This window comes from Sciurus vulgaris, assembly GCF_902686455.1.
Source record: "Sciurus vulgaris genome assembly, chromosome: 4".
Lineage (NCBI taxonomy): Eukaryota > Metazoa > Chordata > Mammalia > Rodentia > Sciuridae > Sciurus > Sciurus vulgaris.
In genome coordinates this window covers 86,518,929-86,532,082 of record NC_136464.1, presented here as the reverse complement: position 1 = coordinate 86,532,082, position 13,154 = coordinate 86,518,929, and the positions used below count along the sequence as shown (strand labels likewise).

The following is a 13,154-nucleotide window of genomic DNA, read 5'->3' as shown; positions in this document are numbered from 1 at the left end:
CATCCTCATGGTATTCTAGCAGTTTCTACCAACATAAAACCAGGGCTTAGTGTTCCACTAGTTCAATCAAAATAGCCCATGTACTGTTTGAAAATGAGCACAAATCCCTGCCCTGAAACCATCAGAGCAAATGATTTAAGGTTTTTCTGCCAAGCAATTAATCACACATGTGTTATTTAAGCATCTCTGAGGAAAGTGACAGGTTTTTTTCTGTATAGTTTTAAAACTAATTACTTAATAATTGACAGATTGACTAAATTCCAGAATATATGTGGATCCAAAGGCTGGTGTAACTTGCCTAATGGCAAAAAGAAAGTGTCATAAATAATAAAACCTCCAAGATACATTGTGGAAAATCCACTAGACTTTTTAAGAACAAAGAATGAAAAGTTGCATAGGAAAAATAAGAAAAAATAGCAATTCACTTTGACGTGAGCAGTGGTACAACAGGGATTCAAATGACTATTTAGATGGAGGTGTTAATGGATGAGTCAACTCCAAAGACAGGACCTGCCTAATGGTACAAATTTAGAAACCATTAGCAGATTTATTGGAGCTATTTAAGTAGATCTACAATTTAAAATAGGTGTATCTAGAGATGGGAGGCAGTCTGAAGAACAACTGCTGAAGAGCAATCATAAAAGTTTAGAAAGAGGAAAAACAGCAAGAAGGCTGAACATGGAGAGCACCATTGGTACGGCAAAACTCAGAAGACTGTGAGTCCATGGAAACCTAGAGCAGCAAGTGTCCTGAGAAATGCAAAGACTGTTTCAAAGTTCTGTCAGCTGTTGTTGAAGAAACAACAATGGCTTTTAGACATGAATCATTTGGATTGAGTAAGGGAAAAAGCATAATTGTGAGGTTTTAAGTATAAATCAAGACATATCTCTGGTAATACATAAGCTAGGTAAACATCTATTTGAATGTGATACCAATTACCTAAAAGACATAGATTAAATATAGTCAATGAAAAACTAAAATTCAATGCTGAAAACTGAAGAGTGTAAAAGGTGATTTAGAGTAACAGATTAAGAGAAAATAGAAGTGGCAATTGGTAAAATAGCACTAAATTTTGAATTTAACAAATACTGCATATAATACTACCTATACAATATAATTTCACTTATCTAATGAGTATTTTTCTGTATGTATATATAGACTTTTATATTAAATATGCATTTAATAATTAAGGAAATAAAATGATTAACACAATCTAAAATATATACATTATATTTCCTGCCTTTCTATTTTTCTACATTTTTCAAATTTTAGTTATGTATTTGAGAAAATATATAATAGAAATGGGAACAAATATAAGATAGTGAAAAATACCAGATAAAAGGAAAGCTATTTTAACATTGCAAGTTTAAATAGGAAGTTCTGATATATCTGCTATGAAAAAGAAAATTTCTATAGCAGATTGACATATGAGATAATAGAGGGACTGAATGTTTATAAGTTGACAGAGAGACAGAGAGAAAAGGACATCTACACGTGCAAGCCAATGTGGCATCAAAGTGGCATTAAAAAGGTGAGCATTTAATGTCTCCATCACATATTTTATTCAATATAGTTGGAAACGTTTTCCATGGTAACATATTTCAAGTCATAAAATCAAAGCCCTTCAGAAATGGGGAACAGAATAATTGAAGTACATAAAGATTTCAGCAAAGTGATAACTTAGCACAAGCTGACTCCTTCCCTGGAGGCAGAGGAGAGCTGGTGCATTCACTACAAAACCAAAAGTAGGGGCCTTATTTAGCAAACAAATGAAATAAATATCTAGTGGTTCACTATCAACTCTCAAGTTTACAAGGGAAGTGTTTCAAGCACAGTAGAGTGATAGAGGGAAGCAAAATTTAGATGTCAGAGGCAACAACTAATTTTATGGGAGACAGAAATGTAGAGAATGATTAATGAATCTGATGACTTTTTTACATAACAATAATTTTTCTGAAATTGTGATGCCTATTTCAAAGAAGCATCTTCAAATCTTGTCACACACAGAATTCCTATACAATAACATGATGCCGATAGAGTTATTTTTGTGTGAAGATGCAAGACCAAATTGGATGAAGGAGCATGACTTTCTCATTGTGGATCATATCAGTCCTCATTCACCAGACCTATAGTTTTTCTTTTTTTCTTGTTAAAGAGATCAAAATAGCATTTATTGGATTGTTCATTGCTTTTGTTCTTAAAACCCACAATTTCAGTCACTGCAAAAACAACCCTGTGGATCAATATAGTCCTCTTTATCTTTTTTTTTCCTTTGCTCACATTTAATTTTTATTTTGATTTTTTTAATGCTGCGCAACACAATATTTATTTCATTTGTTTCATTTTTATTTCATTTGTTTCATTTATTTCTTTATTTCTGTTTGCTGCTGTTATTTTATTTACTGAAAGGGAGAGGGAACTTTTGTGGCCTTTTTCTTTTTATTTTTCTGTAGGCCGTCTTAAGCTTTCTAAATTTAGAACATCTAAGCAAGCTGAAGGGAAAAGGGGGTTTCGCAAAATCACTGGGGGGGGGGGGGGAGAGGAAAGGTTGCTTTGTTAATCATGCCCTATGTTAGGTGATTAACTGCTTGTGCAATTACGTTTCACTTTTAATTAATTGTTCTTAAGGCTTTAATTAAATTTGGGGGTTCCCTCTTTAGAGCAGCTCTTACTGACAAAGATGCATGCGCTGGATGATGTCGCAGCAGTCGTTGAACACACGGCGGATGTTCTCAGTGTCCACAGCGCAGGTGAAGTGAGGATAGCAGTAGTGGCGCCCATCTCCTCTAGCAGTGCTGATTCTCAGAAACTCATCTCGGATGAAGGACTTGGCCCGGGCCACGCGGGGGTCCTCTCTGGGCTCCGGAGTGGCATCCTCAGGAGTCGTGTAGCGAGCAAATTCTGGAAAGTAGTCCTCAATCTTCGATTTCCCAGCAAAGACTTTCTCAGCGAGCAGATCTTGCTTGTTGAGGAACAGAATCACAGAGATAGTGCGCAGCCATCTGTTGTTCCAGATGCTCTTGAAGAGGTTCAGAGCTCCCTGCAGGCGGTTGGTCTGGTTGTCCTCCCGGATGACCATGTTGTAGCTGCTGCTGGCCACCACAGAGATAATGGCAGTCACATCATTGAAGCATTGGATCCACTTGCGGCGTTCATCCCGCTGGCCGCCCACATTGAACATGTGGAAGTTGACTTTGTCCACCTGGAACTTCGTCTCAAAGATTCCAGAGATCAGGACGCAGCAGCGAAGCAGGTCCTGGTCACTTGGCACATAGTCGGCCTGCTTGATGACATCAATCTTGTCCAGGAAGTACTGGGCACAGTCGATCGGCTGGTACTCGTTGAAGCTCTCGTAGCAGGCACACACTCCCTCGTCCTCCCACAGAGCCTTGGCATGCTCGTAGAATTCAGGTGGGAAGTCAAAGTCAGGCACATTCATCACGCTCAGAATGTAGTCCACTCTGAAGTGGTTCTGAGGGTTGGCCAGCTCCACAGGGGGCACCAGGTTGCTCATGGCAGCCACGATGGTTTCAATGGTCTCCTTCAGGTTGTTTTTGATGTCCTGCACCTTGGTGGCCTTCTCACTATCTCCATTAAACCCATTAACATGCCGGATCCGAATTTGCTTCACAATGGTGCTTTTACCAGATTCCCAGCACCTGAATCCATGAAAACAAGGAGAATCTGGACGATGTCTTCCATTAGTGACGCCGGATGGGGATGGGTCCCCTTTTGGAAGGGGACTCCGGGGGACCTGTCGCGGCGGGTGGGCTTTCTTGGCTTGCAGCAGCACGGCTGCTTCTTCTCCTTGGGTTCTTCAGACTCTTCCACCTATCTTTATCTTAAATGACAAATTCTTTTTTGTTTGTTTTGCAGTTTACATGTTGACATCTGTCTTTTTCACTCAAAAATGCCAACACTGATGAAATGGAATCTTATTTCAGAGGTCGTGTCTTCTACTGGTTTTCCCAAACTACAGACAGAACTTTTCAACTATACTGAATTTCTCTTCAAAAGCATTTTCCAAAATAAAAAAGAAATATTTTTCACAGCTTTTTCTGTGATGCATTCAGGTAGGAGTTGAGCAACTTTTCCACAGACATTTAGATTAATTCCTCTCTAACCACACTTCTAATATCTTAACTTCTACCAACTTCTAATGTTTAAACTTCATTTACCACAGGTTCTATTGAATGGAGGTTATAAGCTATTAATCAAAACCAAAAGTAAATTAAAAAAAAAATAATGGTCACTGAGAGCTGTTAGAACCAGTATGTTGATATAAAAATGTATCTTCAAATGTTAATCTATAATCAATGTATTTATTTTAATATATAATTATCTGCCTTTATGTATCTAACACAAGAAATATACATTCTCACACACATTTCTCAGATTCTTGCTATTATAAGAATGAAATGTATCAATTCTCTTATTTTGTTACCTTTATCTTTCAAGTTCTTGATATCCTGAAGGAGGCAGGAATCTGACTAGCAGTTGATCTGGAGGCTGTGAGAGTGGAAGGAGAGGGTCATCAGAAGAAGTGTCATTCCTTTGCCTGGGAGAACTTCAGGAGTCTTTCTTTCTCCTTTTGCTGACCTCCAATATAAGATAAACTACTCCTGAGTATATATAAATTAAAGTGGAAATGAACTGGAGGCAATTTGAATGGATAAGTTTACAACATCTCACATTCATTTAAGATGTAGTTATAGCTCTTAAACTGAAAACTCTGTAGCAGAAATGTGATAATGAACTGCTGTCATTATTGTTTATTAGTTTAACCATTTTATACAGGTGTGATTGCATATGAAAGATGTCCACATTATTGTATACATTTTAATGAGATAAGGATACAGCCATAAAATCATTGCTATAAGCAGTATCATAAACATCCATCAGCTCCAAAAGTTTTTATTTGATTTGTGATGAGAACACTTAATAGACGATCTATACTATTGACAAAGTTTTAGGTACACAAGACAGTACTGTAAACTATAGGCATTATGACATACAGTAGCTTTCAAGGACTCATTCTTCTAAAACTGAAGCCTTTTGAACTCTGACCAACCTCCTCATGTCATCTCCCCAGCCCCTGGACCACAATCCCACTCTCTGATTCTCTGCATTTCACCATTTTAGATTCCTTATATAAATGGAATCAGGTAGCATTGTCCTTCTGTGTCTGGCTTATTTCATGAATTCTACCGTTCTCCAGGCCCATTCACATTATTGCATATGGCAGGGATTCCTTTTTAAAAAGCACATTTCTCTTTTCTCTTTGCAAGCCTCATTCATGTGAATGTGCCTACTAGAAGAAATGTAACTTCTGAGTAGTTGGGGAACAACATTTTGCTTGTTTTTCTAACTTTCTATCCTCTAAAGTACATGGAATCAAGCTAGAAAAAGAATGGAATAAAGATGGGGAAACTTTAAATATTAAACATGTCCAACTCTCTTAGATATGGCTGTGACTTGGAGCCTACTTACATGACTTGAATGGAAATACTCTGTCTTGATAATTAAAAAAAAAATTGATGAGGAAGAATATGATTAACAACCTAACATTTAAGTTAACCAGATAAAACACTTTTCCCCTCAGTTTACCTCCAGATAGTATTTGATATTCATTTTCTAACACAGTTGGAACTAAATTATACCAAAAGCAAAAATGCACAGATCTAAAATAGTATGAAATGTCTATGATCAATTGTGCAGCTCAATAAAACTCTTGAAAAGATAAATTCTGCAGTGAGTGATGTATTTCATACACAATTGTACACCAAATTTTATTTTATAATAAATGCTTAAAACATCTATGTCCTGAAATATAAAATTTGAAAAATCTTCCATTCATTCAGCTGTCAGTATAAAAGAATTAATAATTACTTATCTCAAAATTATATACATTTTTTGGGCAGTGATTTCCTGGCAGGAAATTAATAATGAGATAATTTAAGAAAGTACTAAAAATGATTTAAAGACTCTGTCTGCATTTTCTATACTACTCTGACATTTCACTTATAATCTTTTGCATATTGTACTAAGACACCAAATGTGATTTCTACCAGCTCAATCCCATAATGTCTTGGTATTAACAGCCCCCACATCTGTGAGCTCCCAGACCACTTGGAAAGGGACAAGTAAAAAAAGCAGTCAAAAATTAATGTATAAACTTTGGGTTTTTATCTCTTTAGACTATATGAAAGCAGTACAGTTGAAGAGGTAAATGGGAGGGATGTACTGTTAATACAATATAAGTTCCTTCTTTGGGACTCTAACAGATGATGATACTTCCACTTCACTCTTAACCCAAGAAAAAGAGTCTCAAGAGATCATTAAAAGAATCTGGCCTATTTCCCTTGACATGTTTGGGAGAAGGGTACACAATGCTTGGTTCCACACACATGCCTTGAAATTCTGATAGCTTGATAAGATGATCACCTGACCTTCCGATGACAAATAAGCTGACTATGTTGGAAACATTCTTCTTACTTATAGTTTGTCTTGGCAAAGGACATTAGATATACTCCACTTAGACATGGACACCAATAAAAACTGACCTGGACACATTTTAAAAGGATAATTTCCAAGACAGTTATGGGTGAAATGTCAAAAGACAAAATCAATGGAGGTCTACTATCATAAACCAGAAGCTGACAACACGCTAAGTAACCAGATGAAGGAGAAAGTATTAAGGAATTCAAAGCGTATTGATGTATAAGAAAAGAAAGTCTCTAAAAAATCTACAAATTTCATCTCAATTGGAAATGTCACTCTCAATATCTTCCTTGGTTATAAGAAACCAACACAATCTTATATCAATATGTTTCAATTTAATAAACCACTTCATTACATCTTTTCCCTCTTCTTCCTCCCTCTAGACCTTGAAGAATCAGAAAAGGAAGTTAAAGAACTATGAGTGGATTAGGACATTGAGGAAAAGCAACACTGGTGAACAGAAGAAAAATGGTAACACTTCCTTGTCCTGCTCCAGACATCTGTAGAAGAAGCAGCCTATGCTGGGATAGGAGAAAAAATTTAATTTTTAAAGAAGTTCAGAAATATTACTATGCACTTGGGAAGTCAAATTTATTACTGAACTATCACTTTTGGAGACAAAATTATCTGAAAGTTGGTATTAAGGAGTGTCAATAAATAATAATCTTGGAATATGTCTCAGGTTTTACTCAAGTTCATGAAAATATTAGACCCACAAAATGGATCAATGTGGAAAATCTGAGGGAAACAGTTACATTATTATTGCATTTCTTTACAGTCCATGAATGCAAAATAGTACCAAAGATGAGAATTATTTGAAATTATTTATTAGTTTTTTTTCTGTATCTTCCACGTATATAAAAACACATTTGAAATATTTATGGTAAATACTTATGAAAAAATAAAATACCCCAAAAATGGTGGGATTAGTGGTTTATCCGATTATAAAAGCTCAAAATTGAACAAGGTTTTTTTAAAACTCTGTAGAATTTTGTATTTGAATAATATCTAAACTAATATTAAATTTTTAGAATAAAAGTATTTTCATATGTTTTATACAACAAATCCTATAAATGTCAGAAACAGGAAAACATAATTTGTATTCTTTTTGTCTACTATAAGGAATAGTTTTTTAAAAAAAGACCCTCAAATTATATTACCAGTTATTTTAGCTATAATTGTAGTGAAATTTTGTGAGTTCATATTAATTACTTAATAACTAGGCTCTGAGACTAAGGATCCTAGTTATAAACTATTAAAACAGTCCATCATTCTACTTTGTGATACATATACAACTGTAATAAAATAATGTTATGAAGTTTTTAGTTTCATCTCTATAAGTTCCATTTTCAAATATTTCTAATGAATAAAACTTGTTTACTCCTTACCGACTGAAGGTGACATCACATGCACTAAGTCATTCCTCATCAAGAACCTGAGCACCATAGTATGGATCTGGAGTGTCTCCAAAAGTCCCTGTATTTAGGGAACTGTCCCCAACATCATACTTTTGGGTTGTGGTGGAAACTAAGAGGTTGGACCCAGTGGGAGGTCTTAAGTCACTGGGGGTATGTCCTCAGAGAAAATTGGGAGACCCTGGTCTCTTCTTTCTCTTCACTTCCCTGCCATGCTTTACCAGGGACTTCAGCCGTGGTGGATGTGCTGTCTCATCACAGGACAAAAAGCAATGGGGGACAAACCACCATGAACCTCCAAATCTATGGGTCAAAATAAATAATAAATTGATAATCTCAGGTATCTGTTACAGTGATATAATGCTCATGAAGTCAGAAATATCTCATTCAATCTTCATTATAAAACTGAGGGCACTTTTATTAACTGTATTTAAAGAAAACTAAGAATTAAAGCATTTACCTTGTTTGCCTAGTAATACCATGGAAGCGTATCTTATTCTCTATTAAGTTACCATTGAAACACGTATATTATCTTCTAAATATATCCTAAATTCATCCCTTTCTATGCAATCTTACTGCTATAATTCTGGTTATTAATTTATATATGGTTTACTGAAATTATTTTTAGAATAAGAGCCCTGATGCATCTGTGACCTATTTTTTTCCCCATTCAGAAAGGCATTTTAATTGTTTAAAAACCAAATAAAGGCTTTTACTTCACTGTTTGTCTTTGCAGAGCCCCTGGCTAATCAGCATATGCCTAAAGCCAGTCCTTCCTCCAGGGTTCGGATCAACAGGGAGAACCACACAGTACATGCACATTCTGGGGCAGGGACCTGGCAGGAAATTCAGCTGTGGCGAGGCTGGGGCCAGGAGAGGATCACAGCAGTCTGGGAGGGATGCAGTGCATGGTGAGCAGAAGTGGTGCTGGGTTAGGGGGCCACACAAGCCGACAGCCACACAGAGTGGGGCAAAGTCACATCAAGTATGTACATGTGAACAGCCTCTGTGCACATGTAAGGACACGGTCCTCACCAGACACAAATCTAGACAGTCCCCTTCAGCCTGGAGATGCTAAGGCTGTTGCAAGGACCAGATGCGAGTTAAGAGCACAGAGGGTGATGACCTCACAGCAAGCGGCTGCTGAATGGGAGCAAGGTGCCTGTGACAAGAAGGTCAAGGGCTCTGCAGGTCTTCAGTCAGGCTAGGGCTGGCCACCCACAGTGCCTACCCTCACGCCCCATTCTTTTCCTGGCTCATATGAGCAGTGTCTGGAAGACAGCAATGACAGGGTCCTCGTGGGCGGTCAGCACCAGCACACTGCGGAACTTGTCCAAGAGAAGGAGCAGCTGGGAGCGCCGAGTGTTCTCATTGCACATGATCTCCTCCAGTTGGTGGTGGCCGCGGAAGTAGTGAAGGAGCCTGGCAAACATGCGCAGATCCTCAGGGTTCTGGGCAGAAGGTACACTGAGGATGGCTGCCCGCTCGTGCTCTGACAGACTGGCCACAGGCTCTCTGTCATCGCTTGTTCAGTGGTGAATCCCCACTGGAGAGCAGCTCTGCACTGAGTTGTCCATGCTGGGGCTGGTGAGGGTCATGTCATCACTGCTGGTTGGAGAGCTAAAGCTTAAGGCATTGGGTGTGCTGAGGCTGCGGCCACCGACCCAGGCAGTGAAAGGGACGTCCTCCTCCCGCAGGTGGGGCTCCTCCTCACTGGGGTAGGCCATAAGGCAGACATAGGTGTGCAGCTGGATGAGGAGCCAGTGCAGCAGCATCCACACCACCATCTGGATGAGCTGGGTCTCCTGCAGGGGGCGCCAGGGTTCCTGAACTCCGGAGCAAGGAGAACTTGGCAAGGATGGATGGCAGGTCGTAGGATGGGACCTGGTGGGAGAACTGCTCAGCCAGTGCGGGTACAGACACACGCTGGCATTGGGAGACAGCACACAGACGTTGTTCTCACACAGAGGTAGATGATGACAGCCTTGCCCCAGTACACCAGGTGAGCCTCAAGCTGGAACACCTGCAGCAAACCAGGTCAACGTCCTGGGCTAGCTGCTGCAGATTCTTCACAGCAGACGTGATCTTGATCATCCGCACCAGAGCCGGGAACAGTCGACGGGGAGCTCACCCAGCAGGGACTTCTCATCACTGAGCAGTAGCAAGACATGGTAGGGGCGGATGGCTTCCAGGCTCCGCTCAATGGCCTCAGAGGGGGATCAGACTGGAGGCAGCATAGTGGATCTTGTGCGGTAGGCAGAAGCTCACTTCCAGCCAACTGTTGATGTGGAGCCGCACCACACCAGACGTGCACAGGCTGTCATAAGCCTCCTTGAGGTTGCTTGCCAGCTTGCACTTGGGCAGGATGTGATGGAACGGGGACTGCGGACCCTCATTTGCGTCAGCCACGGCGGACACCTCATCCTGCAGCGCCAGGATCATCTTGGACTCCCGAGTAAGGTACTGACAGCGGCACTCCTCATGCTGCAGGACCATGGCAATGCGCCGGGACAGGGTATGCAGACAATTGATCACCGAAGGGTCGTCGTTGGCCCTCAGGGCGAACACCACATTAAAAAGAATCGTGGTAGGCGCTTCCCTCTTCCAGACGGATCTGTTTTGGAGACCTGCCCCAGAGCATGCTGCAGCAGTGTCCGGTGCCCAACAAACAGCACATTATCTATCTTCATTTCAAATTTTTGGCCGCACATTTCAGACTTGGTTGCCAAAATTGTTGCCAAAATAACATCTGAAAACCTGGAGTCAACGTCCTGGTCATCAGCATGGTCCCCGCGTTGTTAACAGCATATCTGCTACATGCCTTATCTGCCAATTGTCCCACAGCAGCCAGCAGACTGACTTTGGACCGCCAGTGGAGCGCCAGCTGCCTGCTGTTGCCTGGATGTTCACTGTCACAGTCCTCCAGGACCCCTTGTGACCTATCTTATAATCTATCACCTTTTAAAAATACCTTTTTTAAAGATACCTTGTAAAAATTCAATTGTATCTTTTTTTTTTCTTGGTATGTGTGTTACCCTTGGTTGATATGAAAAGGAAAGAAATTTAAATATGTGAATGTATTCTTCTTACTTTTTAAAACAAAATAACCTTGTTTAATTCAGCAACAGCTTAACATGCAAATGAACCTGTTACTTTAATTGTCGAATTTCACTACAGATTTCCTCGTGTTATGAAGCATTTAACTCCCACACTCTTAATCTTACACAAAATATTCTATAAGCAACATAGGAAAATACTTTAAATGAAGAAAATGTCCCTTGTGTTGGTCCAGTACAAGGACAAATGTGGCAAGCACATATAGAAGACAATTTTTTTCTTAAAGTAAAATGCTCACTTTCAGTTGAGTTTTGTCTGTATTACAATGTGAATCCTTTCTGATCTAGTGTGCTCATGTTCTTTGTTATGGACTAAATGTGTGCCCTTCCAATTCTTATGCTGATATACTAAACCCCAATGTAATGCTATTAGAGGCGCGGCATTGGGGGTGTAATTACATCATGAGGGTGGGGTCCGTAGGAATGGAATTAGTGCCTGTATAAAGGAAACCTTAAGAGATCTCTCCAGCCCTTTTTCTTCCTTGTGAGGATGCAAGAAAGGGCAGAGAGTATACAATCCAGAAAAGGGCCCGTATTAGAACTGTCCTGGCCATACAATTTGATAGGAGACTTTCCAACCTCCAGAACTGTGAGGAATAAATTTCTATCATTTATAAGCCACATGGTATATGGAACTTTGTTATAATATCTCGAACTAAGATGTTGTTTCAGACTTCATCGTGTAACATTTTACAATTACTGCAAGGAAACAAACAAAGATGTTTTTCTAGAGAGCTAAAGAAGATAAAATGCATGCACAGGTAATCTCTTGTTGTGCTTTTGTTGTCATAGATTCAATGTTTATTTCCCTACCAAAGGCATGTATTAAAGCCTTAGCCTCCAGCATAACTGTATTTGAAGATGAGGACTATGGGGATGAATCTGAGCTTAAATGATGTCTTACAAACAGAGCACTAATCCCATTAGATGAACATTCCAATTTGAATGAGTCACTTATTTTCTCTCCACACAAACAGAAGAAGTCATGTGAACATAGGAGGAGGACCACTGCCCATCTTCACCAGACACTAACCCTACTTTCACCTTGATCTTGGATTTCCATCCTCAAGAACTGAAAAAATGATGCTGTTGACTAAGCAATGGTGTGTGGCATTTTGCTATTGTAGTCCTAGAAGAATAATACACACCTCTTAACCCTGGTATATTTTTCAGTCAACCTAATCCCCACAGTTTTATTCTTATTAATATAATACCTATTTCTCCCTTTTACCAAGAAAATTGCTTTATGACAACATATGTAAGATTCAAATTGTACAATTTTTTTCCAAAATTTAATGAGTTCACTTCAGAGAGCATACTGCTTAGTAAATCCAGTGACAAGTAAATGCTCACTTATGACTCAGTGGAATGGGTAGAAGAGAGGAAGTGATGGTTGGTTCCATTAATTTTCATTTGTGCATTACTCTTCTAAAAGTAAAATCCTGAGTTATAATAATAACAAATACTTAATTTGATTGACCTATGTGAATTGCTTGGAGGGAAATAAAATAAGGATGTTGTTAACACAGATGTAGTTACTATTTATTAAGCTTTCTATAACCTTAATTGTGTACCTACGCAAAGAGACTATGTGAAAATCAAAATTCTTTACTCTGAATAAAAGGAAGTGACTACAGAGAATCAAACAACCCTTAAGTTATCAATATTCATACATTAACAATAAATATATAACCTAGAATGAGAATAGAAGCCAAGGAAAACATACTTAATAGCCTCAGGTATGTTTTAATGTATTTCTTAATCTTCATTACCCCCTCTACCTTGAAAATTATCTCACCTAAATCAAAGCATACTTCCTACTTGTTAGATAATTCAGTCTTATCCAGAATATCAAGTAAGTTAATAAGTAAAAGTCTTTCAGTTCTAGATATTCAAAGTTCCAGAGTATCGTGAAGATAGATCCTTAGCTCTGAAAAAGACAGGTAGAGAAGAATAGAAGGTTCCTGAACATGGAAGGGAAGGAGGACTTGTGCTTCTGTGCACACTGCTCCTTTCCATTGCCCCAGCAATGTCCTGCAGCCTGCCAGCCTCAGCTGACTCTAGTCATCAACTTATTTTGCCTTGTCAGAAGCATCCTGAAGACAAGTCCCTCAGGAGGTTT

General features: G+C 39.0%; 1 protein-coding gene and 1 pseudogene across 2 annotated transcripts; both read right to left on the bottom strand.

The window, feature by feature from the left end:
* Positions 1 to 2,429: 2,429 nt before the first annotated feature.
* LOC306659423 (guanine nucleotide-binding protein G(s) subunit alpha-like) lies at positions 2,430 to 3,717 on the bottom strand. The gene is given in 2 exon segments (XM_079136924.1): positions 2,430 to 3,651; positions 3,654 to 3,717. Coding segments are annotated over 2 exon segments (1,032 nt in total). The 5' UTR covers positions 3,703 to 3,717; the 3' UTR covers positions 2,430 to 2,668.
* A 5,056-nt stretch (positions 3,718 to 8,773) lies between these two features.
* Positions 8,774 to 12,745, bottom strand: LOC306659422 (GATOR1 complex protein NPRL3-like; annotated as a pseudogene). The gene has a single exon. The product of its transcript is annotated as a GATOR1 complex protein NPRL3-like (transcript).
* Positions 12,746 to 13,154: the final 409 nt, after the last annotated feature.